This window comes from Dreissena polymorpha, chromosome 8 (genome assembly GCF_020536995.1).
Source record: "Dreissena polymorpha isolate Duluth1 chromosome 8, UMN_Dpol_1.0, whole genome shotgun sequence".
In the NCBI taxonomy this organism is placed as follows: Eukaryota; Metazoa; Mollusca; class Bivalvia; order Myida; family Dreissenidae; genus Dreissena; species Dreissena polymorpha.
This window is the reverse complement of record NC_068362.1, coordinates 84563311-84591124: the sequence shown is the minus strand read 5'-3', so window position 1 is coordinate 84591124 and position 27814 is coordinate 84563311. Positions and strand designations below refer to the sequence as shown.

Below are 27814 nucleotides of genomic sequence, written 5' to 3'. Positions count from 1 at the left end.
TATTATTTGCAAATTGTATTATTTTAAATTAACATTTGCAGTTTTTGGTATTAATTAAATAATCATTTTTTAACACACTACATGTCGAAATAAATGTTTTGACAATGTTAAGCATGAAATGCAAAATTTCTACGAGGATAACACCAGGTTGCCATCATCAGTGTCATAAATAACTGGCCATAATTTTCCAGTGGAGGAATATCCCGTAATGACTGGTTAGTGTGGTAGACATAGCAACGCCGACAAACTGCCACAAAACAACTGAAATTAATTATCCATTGATATTGTCACTTGGTTATTCACTCATAATTGATACACAATCGTTCGCATCTTCAGTGCCTTTAAGCCATACTCTTATGCTACCTGTAGTATATGTAACAAATTTCGATGTGAAATGAACACCGCCAAACAAATTACCAGTGCTGATTATCAATAGGGCATTAATAAAAGTCAGACTTTCAAAATTTAGGATTATGAATCAAATATCGAGTCCGGTGCATAGTTGTCAAATGTTTATTATAACAACCTTTCATCAACAGTTGAGTCTACTGATGCAAACCTGGTTCAGTCAGAAGCAGGTTATCCCACGGAACATGAGGCTCAGAGTCCCGATTTAGACAGTTGATACTCTGAAGCTCAGCTTCAGTTAAAAGAGTGTTTAGTTCAATAAACTCATTGTTAAGTATTAATAGAAACAGGATTTCACTGGAAATCACTCGCCACTTTGATGTTAATATGCAACTTATTATATTTTCATGTTTTATTAAGTTTTCAGCATAATTAATAAATTTCCCAATGTGGATGAAAACCCTGCTAATTTTCCCAATTTGACTGTTCCAATGCCATTCCCAAAGTAGTGAGGAAAATCTCGGGTAATATATTCTTTCAAGAACATTACAGAGCTAGTGACTTTATATGATCTAGCCAAAACGCTATATAAAGCTGCGCAATGGAGGCCTTACAAAGATTTCATTAACCTGTTTCGGTCCAGTTATGTGCTACAGAAAAGTTCAGTTAGAGAAGAATGGCTAATAATCTGGTTCTCCATCTTTGAATTATGCAACAAACAATATTTCTTTTATGACATTTACACTTCTGGTAAGGTTTTGCTTAAAAAATACCACATACATGTAAGTTGATTCAGACGCAGAGCTTTGCTGGATAAGATAATATCTTAAAAAGTTCTGATCTCCAGTTTATTAGTTTGGAATGATGTGGTGCATTTGTCCCTGTTTGCAGTTATTGGGAAAGGTGGAGAACAGATCGCCAGACTTCAAACTGAGACCAGCTGTAAAATACAAATTGCTCCAGGTAAGGTTGTTTAACTCTTTCAGTGCTGGAACCGAATTTTGAAGGCCTTTGCAAACAGTTTGGATCCAGATGAGATGCCACAGAACGTGGTGTCTCATCAGGATACAAACTATTGGCTATTCTTATAGTATTCTTTGAAAAAAATCGAAGAAAATGCTAATTTTAGAAATTCAGCAGATGACATATTAGCAGACGACACATTTCCCAGCATGAAAAGGGTGAACATTTTGTATATTAATGGCATAGTTTATAATTGGAATTAATATCTATGCTGATCGCTATGTGCAGAATGTAGTCTTCTTAATATCAGCCAGAGTATCTGCTCCAATTCTGCCACAATAACATTTAAAGCCAGGATCAAATTACACTTTTCATACATAATGTGTAAGTGGATGATAGTAATGTAAGCAGTTCAGGGGATGACGTTCTCACTTGTCAAGATTTTGACTTTGTAGACAGCAATGGAATGCCAGAAAGGTCTACTACTTTGACTGGGACACCACAGTCTATCGCGTAAGTCACTTGCTTCTCCTGTTCATTATATCGCCCAATTGGTGCAAAAAGGTACCATGTGACATTGCAATTAAAAGGCACAAGGTACCTTTTTGGACCAATGGGGCGATATAATAGATAAAGCTGTAATCGAAGGTTAGCTTACAATGGCATAAGTCTTGTATTGTTAATTTAATGGTCAATAATAGGACTCATATACTCATAAAATTGAAAATTTGGTTGAGTTTTGTGTTTAGGTCCACTTTATTCCTAAAGTATCATAGCTATTGCTTTACTACTTGAAACACTTACTAACTATCATAAGGGGACTGTGCAGGCAAAACTGTGCAACTCTGACTGGCATTTTGACAGAATTATGGCCCCTTTTATTTTTAGAAAATTGAAAATTTGGTTAAGTTTTGTGTTTCGGTCCACTTTACTCCTAAAGTATCATAGCTATTGCTTTCAGACTTGGAACACTTGCTAACTATTTTAAGGGGACTGTGCAGGCAAAGTTGTGTAACTCTGACTGGCATTTTGACAGAATTATGACCCCTTTTATACTTAGAATTTTGAAAATTTGGTTAAGTTTTGTGTTTAGGTCCACTTTACTCCTAAAGTATCATAGCTATTGCTTTCACACTTGGAACACTTGCTAACTATCATAAGGGGTCTGTAAAGGACAAGTTGCATAACTTTGGTTTGCATTTTGATGGAATAATGGCCCTTTTTTGACTTAATAACTTTGAATATTTGGTTAAATTTTGAGTTTAGATCCACTTAACTTCTGAAGTATCAAGGCTATTACTTTCAAACTTCAAATACTTTGTTACTTATATGAGGGTACTGTACTTGGCAAGTTGAATTTGACCTTGACCTTTAAATGACCTTGACTCTCAAGGTCAAAGTATTCAATTTTGCTAAAATTGCCATAACTTCTTTATTTATGATCAGATTTGATTCATACTTTGACAAAATAACACTTACCTGAAATACCACAATAGACTCCACCCAAACCACCCCCACGCCCCTTCCCAGAATCCCCCACTCCCATTTTTTCCCATTTTTATATTATTTTTTGAAAGATCATCTAATAAATGACCACACCCCACACTATACCCCCTCTCAACCCCCCCTGACCCCCCCCAACAAAAATAAATAAATATTGTTAAAAAAATACACAAATATTTGTTAAAAAAACACAAATATTTATTATTATTATTATTATTATTACTTTTGAAAGACTGTCCAACCATCCCACCCAAGAACCCCCCCCCCCCAAAAAAAAATTCTTTTTATTTTATTTTTTGAAAGATAATGTAATAAATGACCACACCTCACACTATACACCCCTCTCCACCCCAACCCTCCCCCTTTTTGATTGAAGTATTGAGATAGGTCCCTTCACCTTTAAAAAGAAAAATAGATGAGCGGTCTGCACCAGCGAGCATTGCATTTAGATTTGATTGTAAGTTTGTTTGAACCATTCTCAGAAAGCATAGAACAGGTTGTGTTAGGTTAACCTTGTAAAAAACATGTGTATAATTATTGGTGGCAGTGTTTTTTGGAGCTTTTGCGATAATATGGCATGGTTTTAAATTCAAAGTATTTGATATATATGTAGGCAACAGATTCAGATACAATGATTTTGTCAATGTGCCCGGTAGGGTGGCATATTGTAGTCCGACTGTCTTTCCGTCCGGCATTCCGTTGTCTGGAGGGTTTTTACGCAACACTAAAAGATATTGAGCTGATTTTTGTTATGTTAGTCTACCTACATGATTTACAAATGGTCAATAATAGGACATTTTTTGGATTACATGATGTGTTATGTCAAGGAGAAAAAGATGGTTGTGCTTGGCCACACATTTAGAAAATGTTTTATCTGTCAGTAATAAGTAAGTCAAGAGACATCTGAATATTCTAAAGGCATTGTTAAAAGTTTTGTTTGTATGTGTTTACCAATGGGAGTTTTTAAGTTGTATTTGCACTGCCTGCAGGAAGTTCAAGGAGGAGATCAAGAAGATCATCCAGCGTGCCCAGGGCTCGGACCATGGCTACGGTGACATGTCTGGTAACCTGGAGATCATGATCCCTGGCAACAAGGTCGGACTCATCATCGGCAAGGGAGGGGAGACCATTAAACAACTCCAGGTATATATATATATATATATATATATATATATATATCATTGCATGTGTTAAGTGAAGTTAATATATGGAGAATAAACTATGACCCTTACAACTTTTAAGATGTTACATGCAGTAAACCAGGGGACGTTAAATCAACTCTCGGTATTTTTCTGTATTGTTGCTAAATGTTCTCTGTATTTCCTGTACATTAAGTCACTAAATATCTTTTTTGAAATTGACTAGTAAGATAATTAGGGTTTTGAAACCTCTGTAAACTACAAAAAGTTCTTGTTAATTAAAAACTACAGTTATTATCTATCATTTACCATATTCTTTGCAACCTGTATTTTATATTGTGTTTTACAACAGTCGATAGAGATTAAATAAAACAAAAAATGTGTACCTTTTAATGTTACAATAACATTCTATTGATGATTCAGTGGTTATTCCAAGTTGTGTGTACCTATATAGACTGTGTGTATGTGTAGGAGAAGTGTGGAGTGAAGATGCTGATGATCCAGGACAGCAACACGCCCACGGCCTATGAGAAGCCCCTGCGTATCTCTGGCGACCAGATGAAATGTCAACAGGCCAAGGAGATGGTTATGGAGCTACTTGCATCCAAGAATGATGTCATGGTACTTTAACAATATCCATATAAACATTTATTAGCTGATCTGTTTTTTATGCCCGCGAAGGGTCACACTTTGCGTTTAGGTTTTGAAAAATGCTCATAACTTCTATGTCCCTTAAGATGTAACCTTCATATTTGGTATGCATGTGTATATGGACAAGGCCTTTCCATACCCACAAAATATTTGACCCCTGTGACCTTGAAGTTGAACTTGGGGTCCGCGTTTAGGTTTTTAAATCTGTGTTTAGGTTTCGAAAAATGCTCATAACTTCTATGTCCCTTGAGATGTAACCATCATATTTGGTATGCATGTGTATATGGACAAGGCCTTTCCATACCCACAAAATATTTGACCCCTGTGACCTTGACGTTGAACTTAGGGTCCGCGTTTAGGTTTTTAAATCTGTGTTAAGGTTTCGAAAAATGCTCATAACTTGTATGTTCCTTGAGATATAACCTTCATATTTGGTATGCATGCGTATATGGACAAGGCCTTTCCATACGCACAAAAAATTTGACCCCTGTGACCTTGACGTTGAACTTAGGGTCCACGTTTAGGTTTCAAAATCTGCGTTTAGGTTTCGAAAAATGCTCATAACTTCTATGTCCCTTGAGATATAACCTTCATATTTGGTATGCATGTGTATATGGACAAGGCTTTTCCATACGCACAAAAATGTTGACCCCTGTGACCTTGACCTTGAACTAAGGGTCTGCGTTTAAGTTTCAAAATCTGCGTTTAGGTTTCGAAAAATGCTCATAACTTCTATGTCCCTTGAGATATAACCTTCATATTTGTTATGCATGTGTATAGGGACAAGACTTCCATACTCACAAAATTTTTGACCCCTGTGACCTTGACCTTGAACTTAGGGTCCGCGTTTAGGTTTCGAAAATGCTCATAACTTCTATCAAAGCGTTTATAGGGGTCATATGTCATCCTAGCTCACAGCTCTTGTTCTTTTTAAATTATGAGCTATTGTCATCACCTGGGCGTCGGCGTCCGGTAAAGTTTTGTGTTAAGTTTTGTGTTGAGGTCCATGTTTCTCATAAAGTATAAAAGGTAATGCATTCAAACATGGTACACTTACTTACTATCATGAGAGGACTGGGCTGGCAAAGTTAGATAACTCTGGCTGGCATTTTGACAGAATTATGTGCCCTTTTTATACTTAAAAATTGAAAATTTGGTTAAGTTTTGTATTTAGGTCCACTTTATTCCTAAAGTATCAAAGCTATTGCTTTTATACTTGCAACACTTACTAACTATCATAAGGGGACTGTGCATGCAAAGTTATGTAAATCTGACTGGCATTTTGACAGAATTATGGCCCCTTTTATACTCATAAAATTGAAAATTTGGTTGAGTTTTGTGTTTAGGTCCACTTTATTCCTAAAGTATCATAGCTATTGCTTTACTACTTGAAACACTTACTAACTATCATAAGGGGACTGTGCAGGCAAAATTGTGCAACTCTGACTGGCATTTTGACAGAATTATGGCCCCTTTTATTTTTAGAAAATTGAAAATTTGGTTAAGTTTTGTGTTTCGGTCCACTTTACTCCTAAAGTATCATAGCTATTGCTTTCAGACTTGGAACACTTGCTAACTATTTTAAGGGGACTGTGCAGGCAAAGTTGTGTAACTCTGACTGGCATTTTGACAGAATTATGACCCCTTTTATACTTAGAATTTTGAAAATTTGGTTAAGTTTTGTGTTTAGGTCCACTTTACTCCTAAAATATCATAGCTATTGCTTTCACACTTGGAACACTTGCTAACTATCATAAGGGGTCTGTAAAGGACAAGTTGCATAACTTTGGTTTGCATTTTGATGGAATAATGGCCCTTTTTTGACTTAATAACTTTGAATATTTGGTTAAATTTTGAGTTTAGATCCACTTAAATTCTGAAGTATCAAGGCTATTACTTTCAAACTTCAAATACTTTGTTACTTATATGAGGGTACTGTACTTGGCAAGTTGAATTTGACCTTGACCTTTAAATGACCTTGACTCTCAAGGTCAAAGTATTCAATTTTGCTAAAATTGCCATAACTTCTTTATTTATGATCAGATTTGATTCATACTTTGACAAAATAACACTTACCTGAAATACTACAATAGACTCCACCCAAACCACCCCCACGCCCCTTCCCAGAATCCCCCACTCCCATTTTTTCCCATTTTTATATTATTTTTTGAAAGATCATCTAATAAATGACCACACCCCACACTATACCCCCTCTCAACCCCCCCTGACCCCCCCCCAACAAAAATAAATATATCTTGTTAAAAAAATACACAAATATTTGTTAAAAAAACACAAATATTTATTATTATTATTATTATTATTACTTTTGAAAGACTGTCCAACCATCCCACCCAAGAACCCCCCCCCCCAAAAAAAAAAATTCTTTTTATTTTATTTTTTGAAAGATAATGTAATAAATGACCACACCTCACACTATACACCCCTCTCCACCCCAACCCTCCCCCTTTTTGATTGAAGTATTGAGATAGGTCCCTTCACCTTTAAAAAGAAAAATAGATGAGCGGTCTGCACCAGCGAGCATTGCATTTAGATTTGATTGTAAGTTTGTTTGAACCATTCTCAGAAAGCATAGAACAGGTTGTGTTAGGTTAACCTTGTAAAAAACATGTGTATAATTATTGGTGGCAGTGTTTTTTGGAGCTTTTGCGATAATATGGCATGGTTTTAAATTCAAAGTATTTGATATATATGTAGGCAACAGATTCAGATACAATGATTTTGTTAATGTGCCCGGTAGGGTGGCATATTGTAGTCCGACTGTCTGTCCGTCCGGCATTCCGTTGTCTGGAGGGTTTTTACGCAACACTCAAAGATATTGAGCTGATTTTTGTTATGTTAGTCTACCTACATGATTTACAAATGAAGTGTTAGTTTCATTGTTTTTCACAAACACAGGTCTTGTGTAAATATTTGCGTAGCTGGAGTATTAAAGCATCTTTTTAATTTCAAACCTGCCTTTGTAAAAAGCTTAGATTAATGGTTGGTTACGCACATATTAGAGCCCATGTTTTCTTTTTTGAAATGTGGGTGTCATCATGTGCAAAAGTAAATTCAGGGAACTTCATCATATCTGTCATGTTTTATTGACTAGAGGTGAAAGATTTCTTGATACATGAATAAAAAACATTTCTTTCAAGATTCATGAATAGACAGTTATCACACATGTTTTGGCCATTCTGATGCTGTGGTTGTGTTGCAGGGCTTCTCCAATGGTATGGGAGGGTTTGGTGGAGGGGGTAGAGGGGGAGGAGGAGGAGGAGGGGGTGGCATGGATATGCCTGTACCCCGGGCAGCTGTAGGCATAGTGATCGGTAAGGGAGGAGAGATGATCAAGAAGATACAGCAGGATACTGGGGCCAAGGTCCAGTTCAAGACAGACGATGGTCATTCTGAGGACAGAGTCTGCTCCATCATGGGACCACCAGACAAGGTGCCGGCTGCCAGAGCCATGATTCAGGACCTCCTGAATAACTCCAACGTAAGTAACGCCAATGTAAGTACTCGACTACGCATTACTTACTGTGATTGCTTTGTTGTTCATGTTTGTATTATTTTGTATTATGCAATGTAATTAAATATTTTTCACCATGAATCTCTATATTGTAAGATTGTAGTTGGTTTCACATTTTGTAAAAGATTTTTGTCAATTGATTTATTTGTATTTGACAAAAGTGTATTGTTTCATATTCTGAACAGTTATTTCATATTATTGTAACAGCTGTTATTAAAACTCTTATCAACATCAATTTAATTAATTAACATTTGCTAAAACGCTCAGTAATGGTGAGTAACCTTCTTTTCAGATAGTTGTTTTGTAACCCAATTGTGTGTTTGTATTCAAGTATGGAGATGGTGGTATGGGGCGTGGTGGTGGAGGTTTCCGTGGAGGCAGGGGTGGTGGTCGGGGTGGCTTCAACCAGGGCCCTGGGCGAGGTATGGGGGGCCCTGGTGGCTTTGATGAGGGAAACTACCAGGACCAGACCACGTTCTATGTACCTGCTGATAAGTGTGGACTCGTTATTGGGAAAGGCAGGTGCTCATTTACAAGTGTTTATACACTTTCATAAAGCAGAATGCATTGCTGGTTGTTGATCCAAAAAAATTAGCAAACTTCAGTTTGATTGTACAAAGCACATTCAATCTAGTACTGACTTGTCAGAATGGTACAAACAATTTCAATAATGGATTAAACCATTTATGCCTAGTGTCTAGAAAAAAGGCTTTGGCAAACAGCGTAGACTCAGATGAGACGGCGTATGATGCGGCATCTCATCAGGGTCTGCGCTGTTTGCTTAAAGGAATTTCTGTAAGAAATATTCTAAATATAGAAATAAATATACTAGACATCCCTAATTTTAGAAATAATTTGATCCAATTTAGGATGGGAGAGTTCACTAGGCATAAATGGATTAAACTGTTTTCTAGGTGGAGAGACCATTAAGAACATCAACAGTACAACTGGAGCCCACGTGGAGCTGCAAAGGAACCCAGGCCCCAACCTGAATGAGAAGGCTTTCAACATCCGAGGTGAACCCGGTCAGATCCAGCATGCCATCCAGATGATCTGTGAGAAAGCTGGTCTTCCCTATGTGAGTCTCTAGGCCAGATAGGAAAGATCTCAATATCATTATACATTGTTGATTATCTGTCTTTTTGAACAAATAGATCAACACTTGACTGTTTAACCAAGTAGATAAGTTTATTAGTCCCCTACTGGTGAAACCGGAGGGGAGTTATGGTTTGCGCTCTGTGCGTCAGTCCGTCACACTTTTCTGGATCATGCAATAACTTTTAAAGTTCTTCATATTTTTTCATAAAATTTGAAACATGGACAGATGGCAATATGGAGATTATGCACGCCATTTCATTTTGTTTCTACGTCAAGAACTTTGGTTGCTATGGCAACAAATAGACAATAGTCTTCTTTACAAAGTTATATAACTGATTTATTGATCATCAATCTGTACTGGATGTATTTCAGGATGGTCCAGGAGGTGACATGTACGGGGTTGGTCCAGGAGGTCCCCCACAGGGAGGACCAGGGCCATACGGGGGTCCAGGTCCACAGGGGCATGGACATGGGGGATATGACCAGTATGGGGGGCCACAGGGAGGGCCTGGGTAGGTACAAGGGCTTGTTATGGAGTTTGGGTTTAGTGAGAATAGCCTTGACTTATCAGGGCAACAGACAAGGATTGTTTTATCATTACGAAATGTATTTGGCTGAAAACAAATTGAAATTTAATAAATAGCAATTGTACAGCAAACATTTGTGAAAATGGATAAAAGAAATGCAATGAATTTTTATGTCCCCCACCACTATAGTGGGGGACATATTGTTTTTGCCCTGTCTGTCGGTTTGTTGCTTTGTTGGTTTGTTTGTTTGCGTCAAACATTAACATTTTGCCATAACTTTTGCAATATTGAAGATAGCAACTTCATATTTGGCATGCATGCTAAAAAAAACTTTTGATTTTGTTAATACATGTAAATTTTATATCAACCATATGCAAGGTGCAGCTTGTAAAATAACAACAGGCATACAGTATGAAATTAAGTTGTTCTAAAATAAATATAGTTAGTAATTGTTTAGAATGAAAGGCACATCCTGACAAAGTATTTCTGATCAGAGATATGGGTGATGGTATTGTGCAATATCAAAATCAGGGATTCGCTAACACCACCACTACATTGGTTGGAGTTTGATAGTATACCCTGAGACAAAGATTCCTATTATGGTGTACTTGCTCTTCTCTGCACAATATAGATGTTATGAGGTGAAGTAAACGGACGTGTTTTCCTTCCAGACCCAACCAGTCAGGCTATGGGGGTGCTCCACAGGGCTGGGGAAATTACAATCAGCAGTTCCCAGGACAGGGGCAGCAACCAGTGGCTCCTGGTGGAGGCGATCCCAGTAAGTAGTGTGACCTCCTGGTACATAGGTGCATTTTCCCTGTATGCAACATCTAAAACAAACACTGTAGTGGTTGAGATTACTTGTTGTTTTTCCATCTACAAATGATTATTGAAAGCACGTAGTAGAGCCCGTTTTTTCTTTGTTGAAATGTGGGTGTCGTCATGTGCAAAAGTAAATTCAGGGAACTTCATATTTGTCATGTTTAATTGACTAGATGTGAACAATTTCTTGGAATATATTTGAATATGAAACTTGTTTTTATTTGAATTTGTATGGCCCAAACAGGATTTTTTGTGGACATGTGTGGAGTCATTTTTCATTTTTAACTCTGTTTGCTCGTGGTCGCAGGTAAGGGCCAGGACCCTCAGGCTGCAGCATGGGCAGCCTACTATGCCCAGTACTATTCTCAGTATGGTAAGCAGGGAGCCGGCGGTCAGTACGGGCAGCAGGGAGCCGGCGGTCAGTACGGGCAGCAACCCCAGCAGCCTCAACAGATTCAGCAGAGTACACCACAATTTAGTAAGGCCAGGGCAGCTGGAGATACAAACACAACCTGACATCTACAGCATTCAGCATAGTTGGGGCAGGGGGGGGGGGGGGGCTAATATGAGCGACTTTCAATAATACACATGTTAACCAGCTCATGATCTTTCATAACCTTAATGTTGGGTGTTAATAAGTGTATGATGATTTGTAAAGCTCATACTGAGGCCTTGGTCTGTTTTGTGCCAATAATGAAAACTTTTAATTAAGTGGTCAGAACTTTTGAAACTTTTATGGAAATGCACCTTGTATGTTATTATCTGTTGACAGACATGTTCAAAACATGCCGGTTTAATCATTTTGTGATGCCTTGATTAACCTCAGCTAAATTAAGTACATAGAATAAATGGGACAGCAATTTGTTATTGAGTTCAAGCACTATCTGGTTTCAAACCTGAAGATCTTTTAAGACTGATGGGCAATATGTGAGTGCAATAGGAAAGTCAGGGATTCGCTAACACCACCACTATATTCGTTAGAGTTTGATAGTAGACCCTGAGACAGTCAAATCGATCAATTTAAGCCCATCTTTTTGTTTCATATTAAATATATATATTGATTAGGCACAACAAAAAATGGGTGATGTTTCTTTTGTTTTCATATTTGCAACCATGAAAAAAAAATCCATATGAATCGTGTTCTGAGAAAACTGGGCATAATGCATGTGCGTAAAGTGTCGTCCCAGATTAGCATGTGCAGTCTGCACAGGCTAATCAGGGACGACACTTTCTGCCTAAATTGGATTTTTACTAAGAAGAGACTTCATTTAAACGAAAAATGTCATAACAGCGGAAAGTGTCATCCCTGATTAGCCTGTGCAAACTGCACAGGTTCATCTGGGACGACAATTTACGCACATGCATTATGCCCAGTTTTCTTAGAATGTCAATGAGCCTTGCTCTGGGATAACCTGCTTGATGCACAAGAGAATTGTTGTCCAAGCTTACCACGGGCTTATCAGTGACAACAGCGTAAATTGGATCTTAGTTTAGTTTAAACCTATTTATTTTAGCTTGCATCGAAAGCCTAGGGCTTATATAAACGCTCTCGAGTCCGTTTCCTGGGCCTAGAACCAGTTCTTGGTGTCTTTGGGGGAGATCTAAAGAACGCTCCCACCGTGGGGATCGAACCCATGACCTCCATGTCGCTAGGCGGACACCATATCCATTACACCACGGCGACCTTAAATTGGATCTTCCTTTAAACAAAAAAAACAAGAAAAGCAGATAATGACATCCTGGAGTTGGATGAACTGCACATGCGAATCTTGGATAAAACTATTCACTTGCATTAAGCTCAGGTTCTACAGAGGGAGGCTAAAGTGTTATGTGCCCTGTGCATTGAGTTGCTTGAAGCTCCAGACGTATACGAGGTTTCTTTTTTACATGTACACCAGCCATAAACCTGGCTACTGGACAGCCAGACTACTCGCAGGCTTGGGCGGAGTACTACAGACAGCAGGGCATGTATCAGCAGGCCAACGCCATCCTGGCCCAGCATCAGCAGCAGCAGGCTGCGGCCGGGGTACAGCAGGGGCGGCAACCACAGCAGTAACAACACAGCACACACCACAATTCAATCTCTTGCTCTTGGAGAGGTAGGCCTCACCCAGTTGGTGGTTCTTAGAAATCAAACTTCTCCTACTATCTCCATGTTTTATGTTTGTTACTGAGTTTTCTGTGAAGTTCTTGCACATCTTTGGTTCAACCTATCGACAATGTGGAAGATGCTGCCAAGGAGTGAGGAATTGCAAATCTTCAAACTTTGTCAATTTGAATCTTGAGTCTGCATTGTGTTATCTAACCATGAATATCTGGACTTGGAACATGCTCAGTTGAATAATTAGTTTCTTTTATGAGTTCACGACTTGCCAAAGTATGATGGTATAGTGTTCATTTTTATCAATTAAATGGTTTCTTTTGTAAACATTGCATAACAAATTTCATATTATTGCATTATTGGTTCAACAAGTTTGCAATGCCATAATATTTGATTAATATTTGTATCTACTTCAACATTGGTTGTTTTGATACATGTTTTTGTATGGATAACATCTTGTAAATAATGAATGCTATTAATAGATAATTGCCTCTCTGATTATGTAACATTCAATGCTTCATGTATGTAATATATAGATATATTTTCCATGTTCATGATCTGGTAATTTCACACGGTGCGTTCATGATATGGTAATTTCACACGGTGCATTGTTGTTATTGATGTAAGAAACACTCAATAGTCTTTATTGATGGACTTGTTGTGATAATTGACATAATATGTGATTGATTATACGTTTTATTGTTCGCTTGGTATATTATATTTTGTTTGATTTTGATGATACTTGTGTTATTAATGCCTAGTTGTGTAACATATGTTTGAAATTTGTTAAAATTTCTACGAACATCATCTTTCATTTCCATTTTTTGTGCAGATAGCTTTTAGGGTCCTTCATGTATGACTTATAAAAATGTATAAAAATATGAATATGTTTTAATATGCTCCATTTCTTAGCTCTATTTTAATGATGTTATTTGAAAAGCAATATCTTTTATTGTCATTCATTGGTTCACATGTACTCCATTAATAAAAATAGTTCATTGTAGTACCAAATTAATGCCCGTTTTCCATCCTGAAATATTTTGTGTGTATTCCTTGATGTTTAAACCGTATTGCCATTGGTAGTGTAGGAATTACAAGAAATCTGAAATTGATTATGTGCCTTTTTTTTCTTCTGATTACTTGTAAGTATTGGTACATGTTGCATTATCTTTTTTATGTCTTAGTAAGTAGGTAATAAAACCGACCTTATTTAAAATGTATGATGACTTTATATTTATGCCCCATTTTGAAGAAGAGGGGGTATATTGTTTTGCATATGTGTGTTGGTGGGTCTGTCGGTCTGTCCTTCCACAAAATGGTTTCCGGATGATAACTCAAGAACGCTTAGGCCTGGGATCAGGAAAGTTCATAGGTACATTTATAATGACTGGCAGATGACCTACATTGATTTTCAGGTCACTAGGTCAAAGGTCAAGGTCAAAGTGACTCCAAACAGTAAAATGGGGTCACAGTGACTGGAAACAGTAATATGGTTTCCGGATGACCCAAGAACACTTAAGCAGGAAAGTTCATGGGGACATTGATCATTACCGACAGATGACCCCTATTGATTTTTAGGACTCTAGGTCAAAGGTCAAGGTCACAGTGACTTGAAGCAGTAAAATGGTTTCCGGATGATAACTCATGAATGCTTAGGGTTAGCATCAGGAAAGTTGATGTGGACATTGGTCATGACTTACAGATGACCCCTATTGATTTTCAGGACTGTAGGTCAAAGTTCAAAGTCATAGTGACTTGAAACCATAAAATGAATTTCGGATGATAACTCAAGAACGCTTAAGCCTGAGATCAGGAAAGTTCATAGGGACGTTGGTCATGACTGACAGATGACCCCTATTGATTTTCAGGTCACTAGGTCAAAATTCTAGGTCACTGTTACTCAAAGCAGTAAAATGGTGTCCGGATGATAACTCACGAATGCTTAAGGTTAGGAACAGGAAAGTTGATGGGGACATTGGTCATGACCGACAGATGACCCCTATTGATTTTCAGGACTGTAGGTCAAAGTTCAAGGTCACAGTGACTTGAAACAGTAAAATGGTTTCCGAATGATAGCTCAAGAACGCTTAAGCCTGGGATCAGGAAAGTTCATAGGGACATTAGTCATGACTGACCGATGACCCCTATTGATTTTCAGGTCACTAGGTCAAAATTCAAGGTCACGGTGACTCGAAGCAGTCGAATGGTTTCCGGATGATAACTCAAGAACGCTGAAGCCTGCAATTCTTCGTTAAATTGCCAATCATACTCTAACATATTCACACAATGGCTGCCACTACAACTGACAGCCCATTTTTGGGGCATGCGTGTTTTACAAACAGCCCATGTTTTTTATTTTCGTTAATACTTGCATATTAACATGTGAAGCCTGTGTAAGTTAATTTAACAATAGCGACAAAACATCAGAATCTGTATTTGAATATGTATTTAATACATCTGAGGAATATAATACTAAAGTTCTCATGAAACCAGCACTAAAAAAAACATTTATTATTAATTATGTCCCTCTTTGAAGAAGAAGAAGGGGCATATTGTTTTGCTGGCTGTATGTCTGTAGACCAGTTGGAATGTCGGTAGACCAGTTTGTTTCCGATCACTCCTCAACCAATTATCCGATTGGCTTGATACTTCACATGTGCATTGGCCTTGGACTGTAGATAACCCCATCAGAAATTGGGTCACTAGGTCAAAGGTCAAGGTCACTAACACACTTAGTGTTAAAATCGTTTCCGATCAGTAACTTGTCAACGAATTGACCCATTGGCTTGATACTTCACATGTGCATTGGCTTTGGACAGTAGATGACCACTATTGAAATTGGGGTCACCAGGTAAAAGGTCAAGGTCACTATTACACTAAGTGTGAGAATCGTTTCTGTTCAATAACTAATTGACCGATTGGCTTGATAATTCATGTGTGCATTGTCCATGGAAAGTAGATTACCCCAACTGAAATTGGGGTCACTAGGTCAAAGGTCAAGTTCACTATCATTTTAAGTGTGAAAATCGTTTCCGATAAATAACTTGTCAACCAATTGACCGATTGGCTTGATACTTCACAAGTGCATTGGTCTTGGACAATAGATGACCCCTAATGAAATTCGGGTCACTAGGTCAAGGTCATTTTCACACAAAGTGTGAAAATTGTTTCCGATCAATTACTCGTCAAAGAATGGACCGATTGGCTTGATACTTCAAATTGTGCATTGGCTTTGGACAGTAGATGACCCGTTTTGAAATTGGGGTCACTAGGTCAAAGGTCAAGGTCACTATCACTCAAAGTATGAAAATCGTTTCCAATCAATAGCTTGTCAACCAAATGACCGATTCGCTTGATACTTCATATGTGTATTGGCCTTGGACAGTAGATTACCCCTGTTGAAATTGGGGTTACTATGTAAAAGGTCACTGTTACACATTTAAGAGTACAATCGTTTCCGATCTATAACTCGTCAACTGATTCACCGATTGGCTTGATTCTTCCCATGTGCATTGGCCTTGGACAGTAGATGACCCCTATTGAAATTGGGGTCACTAGGTCAAGGTCACTGTTACAAACCAAGTTTGAAATCGTTTCCCAGCAATAAATTGTCAACTGATTCACCGATTGGCTTGATACTTCACATGTGCATAGGCCTTGGACAGTAGATGCCCCTATTGAAATTTGGGTCAATGTCACTGTTACACACTAAGTGTGAAATCGTTTCCGATCAATAATTCGTCAACTGATTCACCGATTGGCTTGATATTTCTTATGTGCATCGGCCTTGGACATTAGATGACCCCTATTCAAATTGGGGTTACTTGGTCAAAGGTCACTGGCACAATAAGTGGGAAAAGCGTTTCTGATCAATAACTCGTCAACGAATCGCCTGATTGGCTTGATACTTCCCATGCACATTGGCCTTGGACAGTAGATGACCCCTATAGAAATCGGGTTCAAAGGTCAAGGTCACTGCCACAATAAGTGTGAAGATTGTTTCCGATCAATAACTCATCAACTGATTGGCTTGATACTTCACATGCGCATTGGCCATGGACAGAAGATGACCCCTATTGTAATTGGGGTCACTAGTTCAAAGCCCAGATTGGGGCATATGTCTCTGACCGCGGAACACTTGTTCAATATTTAAAAAACGGAATTAACTATTGGTGTTGAACTCTATATGAAATGGAATAAACCATCGCTTCAATAATCCTCGAATACTTATCCGTCAATTTCTGGAAATTATGTGCATGATTATTAAAATGTATGTCCGCCGTACTTCGGTTATGAAACCTTCTATGCGACTTGGGGTTTGGTACGACACTTTGTTGATGAAATTCTTGAGTCGACATTATGTAATGACCAAGAAATCATGTGTCGAACAGCATTCGTTTGGGAAAGTACGTACTTGAATGTTAAATCATAAATTGTTCAGAATTGAATATCGTACATCTAGTACTAAATCAAGACCTGCTTGGGTATGATACAACTAACCCACTGTCATGTGTTTAACGGCATCTATGGGGAGAAGTAAGTGTTTGTCTGTTTGAACAGTATTGTTCAGAATTGAACCTAGAACACCAGGAACGGAGCCTTTGAGATAATACTTGGGGTGTCTCTGTAATGAGTCACTGAACTCTTACATTATTGAAATCTACCGGCCCGGACAACAAAAATTTGAAAACTACTCATGATTATCCAATGAAAATTAAGCAAATAGTATCTATAAAAAGTACAATGCCTCTTGTAAAGGCAAAATCAAGCTGCGTAAAATATTTACGTATGGAAGGCATGGATGTTCAATTCGTCACATTATCTATACATTTCCACTTACCTTACTATTATGTACAGTCGTCTCCCTTTGAACATATCACCTCTCACTTAAATATCGGCCACAAACTCAAACAAAACAACTTTGTGTTTAACGGTGTACCAGATAAATATCTTGACGAGTTTAACACACCGATCAGATTAGACCAATAACATTTTCATGTGCAAGAGAAATTAATATCATCGCTCCTCTTTAAATATAATTTCGCTCAATTCGATTGAAACTTTATACGCCCTATGAGGTTTGCAAAATGCATTAAAAACTGGTTTGATTGAGTCCTGGGAAATCACTGCAAACCATCCGGAACCGAATAAGCAAGGATGTGTGATTCTCCGTGCCCTGAACCCGCTTAATCAGATTTAGATATGTGTTTTGGATGGTATATATCAGGATTTTATCTTCCTTTCTCCGCTTTGACTATCACAGAATGCCAAACATTCGCATTGCCATCATTTCCACTCAATTCAACGAGCGTTTTTTGTCATTAACATATGTACGTTTTTTGTTAATGTTTCCTCGGTGTTTCTTTTTGTCATCTGACGCATGCCATAATTGAAGCTTCTATTTAAAAAAAATAGCTCTCATGCAAGTGTATTAACTAATGAGACTTAACATTAAATTAAATGAGCAAAATTCGTGTATGCATATATCATACCAACATGAATAAATTGCCAATATGCGGAAAGATTTTTTTATAGTTTAATTGTTTGTTAGGTTAACTTTATTTCTAAGGGCTTTCGAGCATCTATTTTATTTGTTGAATCCTATATCAAACAATACCCGAAATGCACTTGTAAGCGAGTGCACTTTGGGACAAACAAAATATTCCATAATAGTTCATATACAATAAATGAATAGCTGTAACAAAGTATCAACGATTTCTTTTTCGAATGAACTTAAATTTAAATGTGAAACGAGACGCGACTTAATACACGGAAACATAATATATCTCACCCCAGTGACTAACTAGTAAGTGTGTGGCTTTTATAAACATTGCAGGAGCTGGTTCTTTGATTTGCAGTATGCCGATATAAGAAATGCGCCGTCGACATCAAAGGCCCGCATGTTAAAGCAGTCACGAACGAATGCACGGTTATCGCATTAATGCGCAACTTACATTTCCAACAATTTACACAACACTGTTGTTAACAGCTGAAAAAGTATTCTAAATGCCAGAATCAATCCGCAATTAAGAAAACATTTCCATAAATGCGAGCAGTTCCAAGAATGTGTTGATACAGTATTTTTGCCATTCGGAAGACTTCTATAGGCCTCAGATCACGTCACGCGCCAATTGAAATCTCGTCTGCTATGATCAGGCTGATACTTGAGCCAGATTTTCTAATATCTTCTGAAGCGGTTGCCACATATCTACGTTAACGCCTCATAAATAATACCCACAGTTTACTCATTAAATGGAAATCCTGCACAGTTTTCTTTTTGGTTCATTTCCTGCGATTTTTCATAATCGTTCATCTTTGGTTCGGTGATGGCTTTTCCAGTGACACCAGCATTGTAAAATACTCCACCCTACCAGAGGCGAGTTTCATAAACACACCGAACGATAAGGTCTCCTACGGGAATTGATATTGGGGGAACGAATCTATGAGTAATTCTAGGTTAAAGACACATGTCCTCGTGAAATGTTTAAACAATCTAAACAAATTAAGTTCGTTTGAAAGTATTTGAGGTAGTTTTCATTGGCATCTGCGACATATTTAAATATCATAATTAACGTTTCCATTCATTGCCAGACCATGTTTTGGTTTAAAATCAAACGTTTGACCCAATTACACAGACTTAATGCATAAAAAATAACCCTCCCACCTTCCCAGTTAGCAAAAAGGGTCAAGTTTTTATTGTCCACACAAGTTTTTTAATCTATTTACCATTATTATACTGTTTGGTTCGTTTAACGTTGACCATTAATATAATAAATAAAAACCATCAGGTACTATTTACAATTTATGGCAAACACCGCTACCAATAATCCTATGTCCGATTACAAATATGCCCGGATATAATATTACAATGATCGGCATTAAAAACAACTTTACCCTTTTACCCACTAGCTTGCATAATCATCAAATCCTTTCCTATTCTTGACAATCAACATATAAAGTTTCACAAAATTTTCAAACACATGTATTTGGAATGTTTGCTCGGGTAAGCTTTTCTATGCGTCTGACAGCAATAATTGATATTCATACGGACCCACGGACCAACAGTACTTGTTTAACAAAATATACTTTTCGAGGTGGGAAGAAATACATGTATATATATTCTTTGAACCATTGGGAGTTTATGAGAATTTGTTTTAAATAGCAATATGAAATTACAAAGTGGTGCTCATTTGAAAACAATCATGCCAGAACATGTGTGCTGATAGTTGCTATAATTAGTTCTCCATGGTCGACATTCTATAGTGGAAAACGTCGCCATTTGATGCCCGATCCTATTCCAGCGCACTGTTTATCCTCTTGGAAAATACAGTTCCAGCGTTTCGTCGTCTTGAAATTAAAATTAACCCATTTGTGCCTAGCGTCCAGAAAAGGGGCCTTGGCAAACAGCGTAGACCCAGATGAGATGCCGCATGCTGCGGCGTCTCATCTGGGTCTGCGCTGTTTGCTTTAACGAATTTCTGCAATAAATATTCTAAAAATATAAATAAATATACTAGACATCCCTAATTTTGGTAATAAATGTATCCAATTTAGAAGGATGGGAGAGTCCACTTGGCATAAATGGGTTAAGCACCATCGCTGAAGTCCAACTTGCCCACAGGTGTCTGGACTCAGTCTGGTAATAAACGAATCTCTCTGCACCTCGCATGTGTTTTCTGGATCTTGAAACAATATTAGTTCCACCTTTCAGCGGTTGCCGGATACGGTGCCTTGGCCCTTCAAGAAAGACTAAATTATCGCCAGCAAGACGTACACCGTCGACGTTTTAGCCGCCGCGTGGGCTCATTATGTCGTTAAAAGCTAGGCAAGAAATGGCATTAATCATTTTCGAATGATTCGGTACCATCAGTGGTGACAAGTGAAGCCCGAAAAACAATAATATTTTCATTTCTAAGCAAAATTAGATGACTTGGCCGTGAAATAAATCATTTGCGTTTAAGTTAAATAAGCCAGACAATTTACGGTATTATGTGAAGGGAATCCGTGATCGTTATGTATTTTAAACGCGTGCTCACATGCCTGTTTCAAGTTATGCGTTAAAGTATATACCTGTATATTTATTGGGAAATTGAACATACATTCGGTGGACATCAATTTTGTAAATAAAACATTGTGTTTTAAGTTTGTTTACCTTTGTGCACACACTTTGCAATGCCAAGCCGTACCCAGAATTCATACCAAATTTTCATAGTATTTGAAAATTAACATTTAATGGTTTTAAAGTTTATAATTTTTAAGTTTTATTTTTATTATTATTTACTGTTAATGATGTTTGGGCAGTAAGGTCTGCTGAGATGTCATACGGCAAATAGTCTAAATTAATATTTAGACGATGTTTTTCACACTGATTATATATACTGTAAAACATTTCAGCCTCGCTCTGGAATTAGGGGTTTACTGGATGTTAGTAAAGTGTCATCTCAGATTAGCCTGTGCAATCCACACAGCCTTATCAGGGACGACACTTTCCGCCTAAACTAGATTTTCGTTTAGAGAAGACGTTCTTTAAACGAAAAATACAATGAATGCGGACTATGCAGACTGCACAGGCTAATCTAGGACGACACTACGCACGTGCATAAAGTTCCGTTGTCCCAGAGCATGGCTCATTTTTATTTTGGACGTTCGCTTGGCACGAAGATAGCGTCATACAGCATATCGACGGCTTATACGGTATAATATTTTCAAAAATAAGAATTTCTTGTGATGTTTTGAATGATTTGTTAAACAATATATCTCATTTTTATAACAGACCTGTAAACTATTTAAAATCATAACTTTATAAGTTTCGTTGCAAAAAGCTGTATTCGTAATATTGATAAGTATACAATGTGCATTTGTACTATTGATAATGTGTTGATGTAAAATTACCTCTGAAGTACGCGATTCACTCTTATGAAGGCGTAAGTTCGAATCCCACTATAACCTTGTATCAAAAAACACATTTTTATCATTAAAGGTTTAATTAATTCTTTTAAGTCACAGTCCATGAAAAAGCAAAGCAATGCCATGAACTCGGTGAAATAATAACGATTTAATAAAGTTTATAAATCGCATCGTTTCTTAGCGTGTGATGTCCTTGGATTAAATTATATAAGTTCACCACACATTTGTTAATAGTGTACCATTACCATGCAAATGCAATGTGATGAAACTTTCCCATTGTCCTTGTCCGTCTTCCGTCAAATTAATGTTCTTAAATCCTGGGTGTTCGTATTAATACGTGTGTAGGCAACCTCACACAACAAGTTATGAACAGCTATTTGGAAACCAATACAATTTTATATTGTATGTATGGGGCCACATTGGAATCCAGTATATATCCTTATTACTGAATAAGCGAGGGTAATTAAAGGGATGCAATTTAACTTGGAAGTTTCAATTGTTAATGATTTAAACATTCTTGGTGGAAATGAGAGCGGTCAAAATGCTTGATTGTGTGCGCATTTAAAGGGATCTTTTCACGCTTTGGTAAATTGACAAAATTGAAAAAAGTTGTTTCAGATTCGCGAATTTTCGTTTTAGTTATGATATTTGTGAGGAAACAGTAATACTGAACATTTACAATGCTCTAATATAGCAAGTATACGCATCTTTTGACGATTTTAAAACCTAAAAATTATAAAGCGTTGCAACGCGAAACGATTGAATAATTTGGAGAGTTCTGTTTTTGTCGTTAAATTTTGTGAAACTACGAAGATTGCTTATATAAGGCTTATAAAAGGTATAAAATACGTCAAGAATGTGTACTCGGCGGAATAGCTCAGTAGGCTAAAGCGTTTTTACTTCAGGACTCTCGCAGGACTCCAGGGGTCACTGGTTCGAAACCTGCTCCGGGCAATGTTCTTTTCCTTTTTTAAATTTTATTCTTGATTTTTTACTGGAGATTTTACGATCCAATGTTTACATTTATCAATGTAAAGCATTTAATGAACAAGTTTAAAAATGCCAAAATCTGTGAAAAGGCCCCTTTAAATTATCTGTAAAGAACTGCATATTAGAACACCATATGATCAGGGCCCTCAAATTTAAGGTATTGGCACTCTAATGAACATCGTGCAATATCGCCTTATTTCGTACATATCCGTCCCTCCGAACGTTTTCCGTGTATGTGCGGAAAACTACAAATATTTGATAAATATAAGCGACTTATATGGTACTTTATACGGCTAAATGTCACGCGCACAAGACGAATTAGTTAAATATTGTGATTGAACCTGCTACCCCTAAGTTGTGTTTTATCATCAGACCATTACAAATGAGCCTCGCTCTGGAAAAACGGGGCTTAATGCGTGCGTTAAGTGCCGTCCCAGGTTAGCCTGTGCAGTCCGCACACGCTTATCAGAGGCTACACTATCCGTCTAGTTTGGCGTAACGAAAAATTATATAAAAGCGGAGAGTGTCGTCGCTGCTGAACCTGTGCGGACTGCACAGGCTATTCAGGGGCGATATTTGACGCACATGCGTTAACCTTAGTGCTTTCCAGAACATGTATCACAATAATCTTCAATTGCATTTTAAGGTATGTTTTCGTGTTATTGTGTTATGCGTTATAAAGTAGACACAGTCCGCAAACCTGCAAAATGCTACACTTCTTTCAGAGCCAAGATGTACTTTAAAACAGTCCTAAAAGCCATAACCATTAACAATCGTGGGAGATTCGTTAGCGAATAGTTTCATACCATTCCGATTTCATTCGTCTGTGTCACACTCTTTTACCCGGCTACATTTCATTCCGCTTGAATATTCAGTTCTGCTTCGCGAATTACCGGAAACCAAAAGAATGACACATAATTGAGTTGTTTGGCCGGAATGCATAGTTACTAGTTTCCAAGGAAATTCTCTCATTATCATAGGCTTGTTTATCTAAATACAATTTGTTCTGGTAAATAAACAAATAGCAACACATGTTTAGGTGATACGCAGATGTATTTAAAGCAATAATTGTTACCAGTAAATCTCCCAGTGTAATAAAACAGCTATTGCGTGGAATAATTTATTGGATGATTAGAAAAACATCTTGTCGCGGAGAAAATATTGTGGGTTTTATTGATAAGACGGTTGATATGTTCGGGAAACGCACACAAAGTCTTGTTTTTTTGGAGCATTTAGCTGAATGCGCGAGTTGACAATGGATATTGAAATGATAAACGCAGTTTAAGCTTTAAACTATTTTTTCAACACAACTGTAATTGTTATAAACATGTACTTTGCTCCGAGGCTTGTCATGATATTTATGTTGTTGTTTTCCCGGAATTTGTCATAACGTGATCTTTTCGTTAGAGCTCTTGCATCGACAAATATCAAATTGCTATAAATAGAGTGGCATTTTCTCTTTTTCCTTCATCACTAATAGCCCCGTCACACCGGACTGTCGTCCTTATGGCGACCTAAGACTGTGTTTCTGGAAATTTCTGATTGTCGTAGTAAGGACGCCAATGACTTTTTCGGTAAAAAAGCTGTTTTTCGCCTTCCTGTCACACCAGCGTCCTGGTTTATGGCGTTCTGCGCGTCCTCATGGCGTCTTTAATACGGCCCTAAATACGCACTGGGGTCGCAGTAGGAACGCCATAGTCGTAGTAGGGTCGCAATAGACGCCGTAAGAACGCAATTAAGTCGCAGTAAGGACGCCATAGTCGTAGTAGGGTCGCAATAGACGCCGTAAGAACGCAATTAAGTCGCAGTAAGGACGCCATAGTCGTTCTGAGGACGCAATAGACGTACAAAGGACGTACTAAAGTCGCAGTGAGGTCGCCGTACGGTCGCCTTGCAGTCAATTATCATTTTCTGTGGGTTTGAGCGGCGACCACACGATGTCCATGGCGACCTTACGGCGACCCTACCACGTCCCTACTACGACTATTGCGTCCTTAACAGAACGCCGTAAAAACGCCGGACTTCGGCGACTACTTTGAACATGTTCAAAGTTGCGTCCTTACTACGTTCCGCCGGCGTCTATGGCGTCCTCAATGCGACCTGGGTCGCCGTAAGGACGCAGTAAGGACGCCAGTCCGACGTGACGGGGGTATAATATAAAATGGCATGAATAAAGTACATATTGACTTTCAGTTCGATATTTTCTAGTATTACAATATTCACGAAATTCAGTGGTAATTTGCAATTCCGTCAATCAGGATTGTTTCAACATCTTAAGACGTCTGTAATGTAATAAGCATTTATTTTAACCCATGTATGCCTAGCGTCTAGAAAAAAGGCATTGGCAAAAAGCGCAGACCCAGATGAGACGCCGCATGATGCGGCGCCTCATCAGGGTCTGCGCTGTTTGCGTAAAGTAATTTCTGTACGAAATATTCTAAATATAGATAAAATATACTAGACATCCCTAAATTTGGAAATAAATTGATCCAATTTAGAAGGATGGGAGAGTCCGCTAGGCATAAATGGGTTAATATTCAAATATACTGTTTAGCCATCCGGTTCTTGCAGTCTCTAAACTAACTATTCAGAACTTGAACACAACCCTTTTAGAAATCGTTTACCCATCGCTAATAGACCGAACAGCGTTACTTCAACCTAGAGCGTTGTCATATTTAAGTAATGATTGTAAAATCACTGTCACTTTATGTATCAGTAAGTAGTCCGCGGCGTTTAATGTGACAAAATTTACTCATAAAAAAATATCAACAAAATCGTAATGGAACGTATAAATAATTGGTTTAAACTGCGGATACTTTGGTTTTGCGAGTTTAATGATAGTTAAAACATTAAAAAATGTTAACACTCATAAAGTATTTTTAATGAGTACAGTGATTGATTATCAACGATAAATAGTGACTTTAATTCCCTCCGCGCAAGTTGATGCAAGTCACGTGATATTATTATGATCGTTACGACTCATTTATTTAGCGGTTTTAATGTGTGAAGGTTATAAAATGTTAAAAGTCATACCATTTATTGGCTTTTTATTAACACTTTCTAGTTTCATTATTTAAATATTTAAAGTATGTGTATATGTTTGCACGTGATATATGATTTATTAATGCGTAAAATACAACTTTTTACGTTCATATCACCATTCATGCTTACCTGAAAATTACATTTTACTTTATTTCGAAGTGTAATAACACATTCAAAACGTTTCAAGAAGCAAATAGATTTTAAGTCCTTTATTATTGTGTACGTGTTTAATTTTATTAGATTTAAAGTTATTGCACAACGTTTACCTTTAAATAATAAATAACCTATGTACATTAAAAGCAAAAATAAAAAAGGATACAATGCATCGCTTAAATGTATCAAATGCAATCCTTTGCAACTTACTTTTTGTATAAGTTATGTGATATGTGTATATTCTACAAGAATTCTTTCCTTCGCAATATTAGTTACATTTTGAAATGAAATCTACACAAAATCGCATTTCAACGGATGGGTTATATGATTCCATAATTATTTTGTTTACACCACATAGAAAATGTACGTCAATCAAGCTTTAATATTTTAATATGTAGCCTAAGTGTCTCCTTCATAAACACCATAATAAGTTTGTATGTGCTGTTGTAGTAGAGTCAATTAGCATTCGAATGACGAACTCGTATCCGTTGAATTTTCAACAGGTTTTCATACTTATAATAACAATACAAAATTAATACAAAAAGGTATTAATATATCATATAATCGTACATTACCTTGAAACAAAACCAAATTTGTGGCAATAAAAGTGTACTTTTTTTTATCTATTTTGTTGAATTTAAGTTCATGTCTAGACATAAACTAAATTATGAATAAGAATTCATTTGAGCTATGACTAATTTACTGCAAGTGTTTTAAGTAGTATATATTATATTGATGCGCCATCAATAATGTGTAAATTCTTTCATTTTGTATGAAATATGTGTATGCCAATTTTGGCAATAACAAATGTATATGATCACTAAAATTGCAAACTGAAAAGATGCTTGTCCTGATTCTATGTTTAGAGTGATTTGACTTATGTTATGAGGCATTAAATAGCAATCATTTTCCTAACAGATCACTTAAACCAGTCATTCATTGCAAATGGTACATATATAATACAATATTTAACATGTTTAATGTCCAAAGTTGAAACATTTTACACATTAAGCTAGTCAATAAATTTCTATTTGCAAGGTTGCGTTTAACGGTAGCTAATGTAAGCGGTAACACTTTGTGGGACGTTTAATTAATAAATAATTGGATCATAGCATGTCGTTATAAACGTTTACAATTTTGAGAAATATCCGAAATAAATCACTCAAGTGTCGCCTTTTAAAGTTATTATCAAGTCTCAACTTATTTACAGGGATAACGTTTCAAATGACTAATTAAAATGCAAGCCTAAAGTTCACAGAATTTATTTGATAATGTTTATCATCGGTGATTTATGTCGCTTCTATCGCTTCAGTTTTGTATGTGCAATTAAAGTAAAGTATGTGTTTTAATTTAAACTAAAATGTATACATTTGATTATAATTTTATTAAGAAAATACAGGTCTTGCTTCAAAATATGGAACGAAGAATATTGTATTTCATCTGGTTTATTTTGTGCTATAAAGTTTGTAGAGAATATATTTCTTTGATTATTATTGATAATTTTGAAGATTTTGGAACTGAACAATGTTATCTTTGTTAACATGTAGACATATATCTACAAATCTTTGTTTCTATGACAATCCAGTCGCTTCAACCTTGGTGGTAAGGAGAAGAAATATGGACCATGAAATTCCACAAAACGTATCTCGGGGCAATTGCACCGATGCCAATCTGCGGTTTTTAGATGACTATCTTGGATTTGCTTAATCTTTATAGAGTTCACAGACATTTCATTTGATGTTGTTGTATTCCCTTAACGGCAATATAACTTTTATGGCAGTAAAGTATTATGCGGAATAAAAATCCTTAAATTGGTGCGCCATTTGAGATAAATCAACAAGTCAAAACTTATGGAACGCCTCGTCTGTCTCCTGTTGACTATTGATATATCGGAGGTTTCATTGAAATGATGTGGATTTAAATCATATGATATGTGTTTATAATAGTATGCTGTGTGTTTGTGATGGTATGCTGTGTGTCTGTGATGATATGCTGTATGTTTGTGATGATATGCTGTGTGTCTGTGATGATATGCTGT

The 27814-nt window shown here is 37.0% G+C and overlaps 1 protein-coding gene across 1 annotated transcript in view; it reads left to right on the top strand.

Moving 5' to 3' along the window:
- The window catches only part of LOC127842277 (far upstream element-binding protein 1-like), a 194794-nt gene that overhangs the window by 28795 nt on the left and 138185 nt on the right, over nucleotides 1-27814 (top strand). Inside the window, exons 11-18 of the mRNA XM_052371711.1 lie at nucleotides 1240-1311; nucleotides 1752-1824; nucleotides 3804-3957; nucleotides 4425-4574; nucleotides 7825-8103; nucleotides 8468-8654; nucleotides 9051-9214; nucleotides 9607-9746. Of these exons, the coding sequence (XP_052227671.1) occupies nucleotides 1240-1311; nucleotides 1752-1824; nucleotides 3804-3957; nucleotides 4425-4574; nucleotides 7825-8103; nucleotides 8468-8654; nucleotides 9051-9214; nucleotides 9607-9746 (1219 nt within the window). The remainder of the gene's footprint in view (nucleotides 1-1239; nucleotides 1312-1751; nucleotides 1825-3803; nucleotides 3958-4424; nucleotides 4575-7824; nucleotides 8104-8467; nucleotides 8655-9050; nucleotides 9215-9606; nucleotides 9747-27814) is intronic.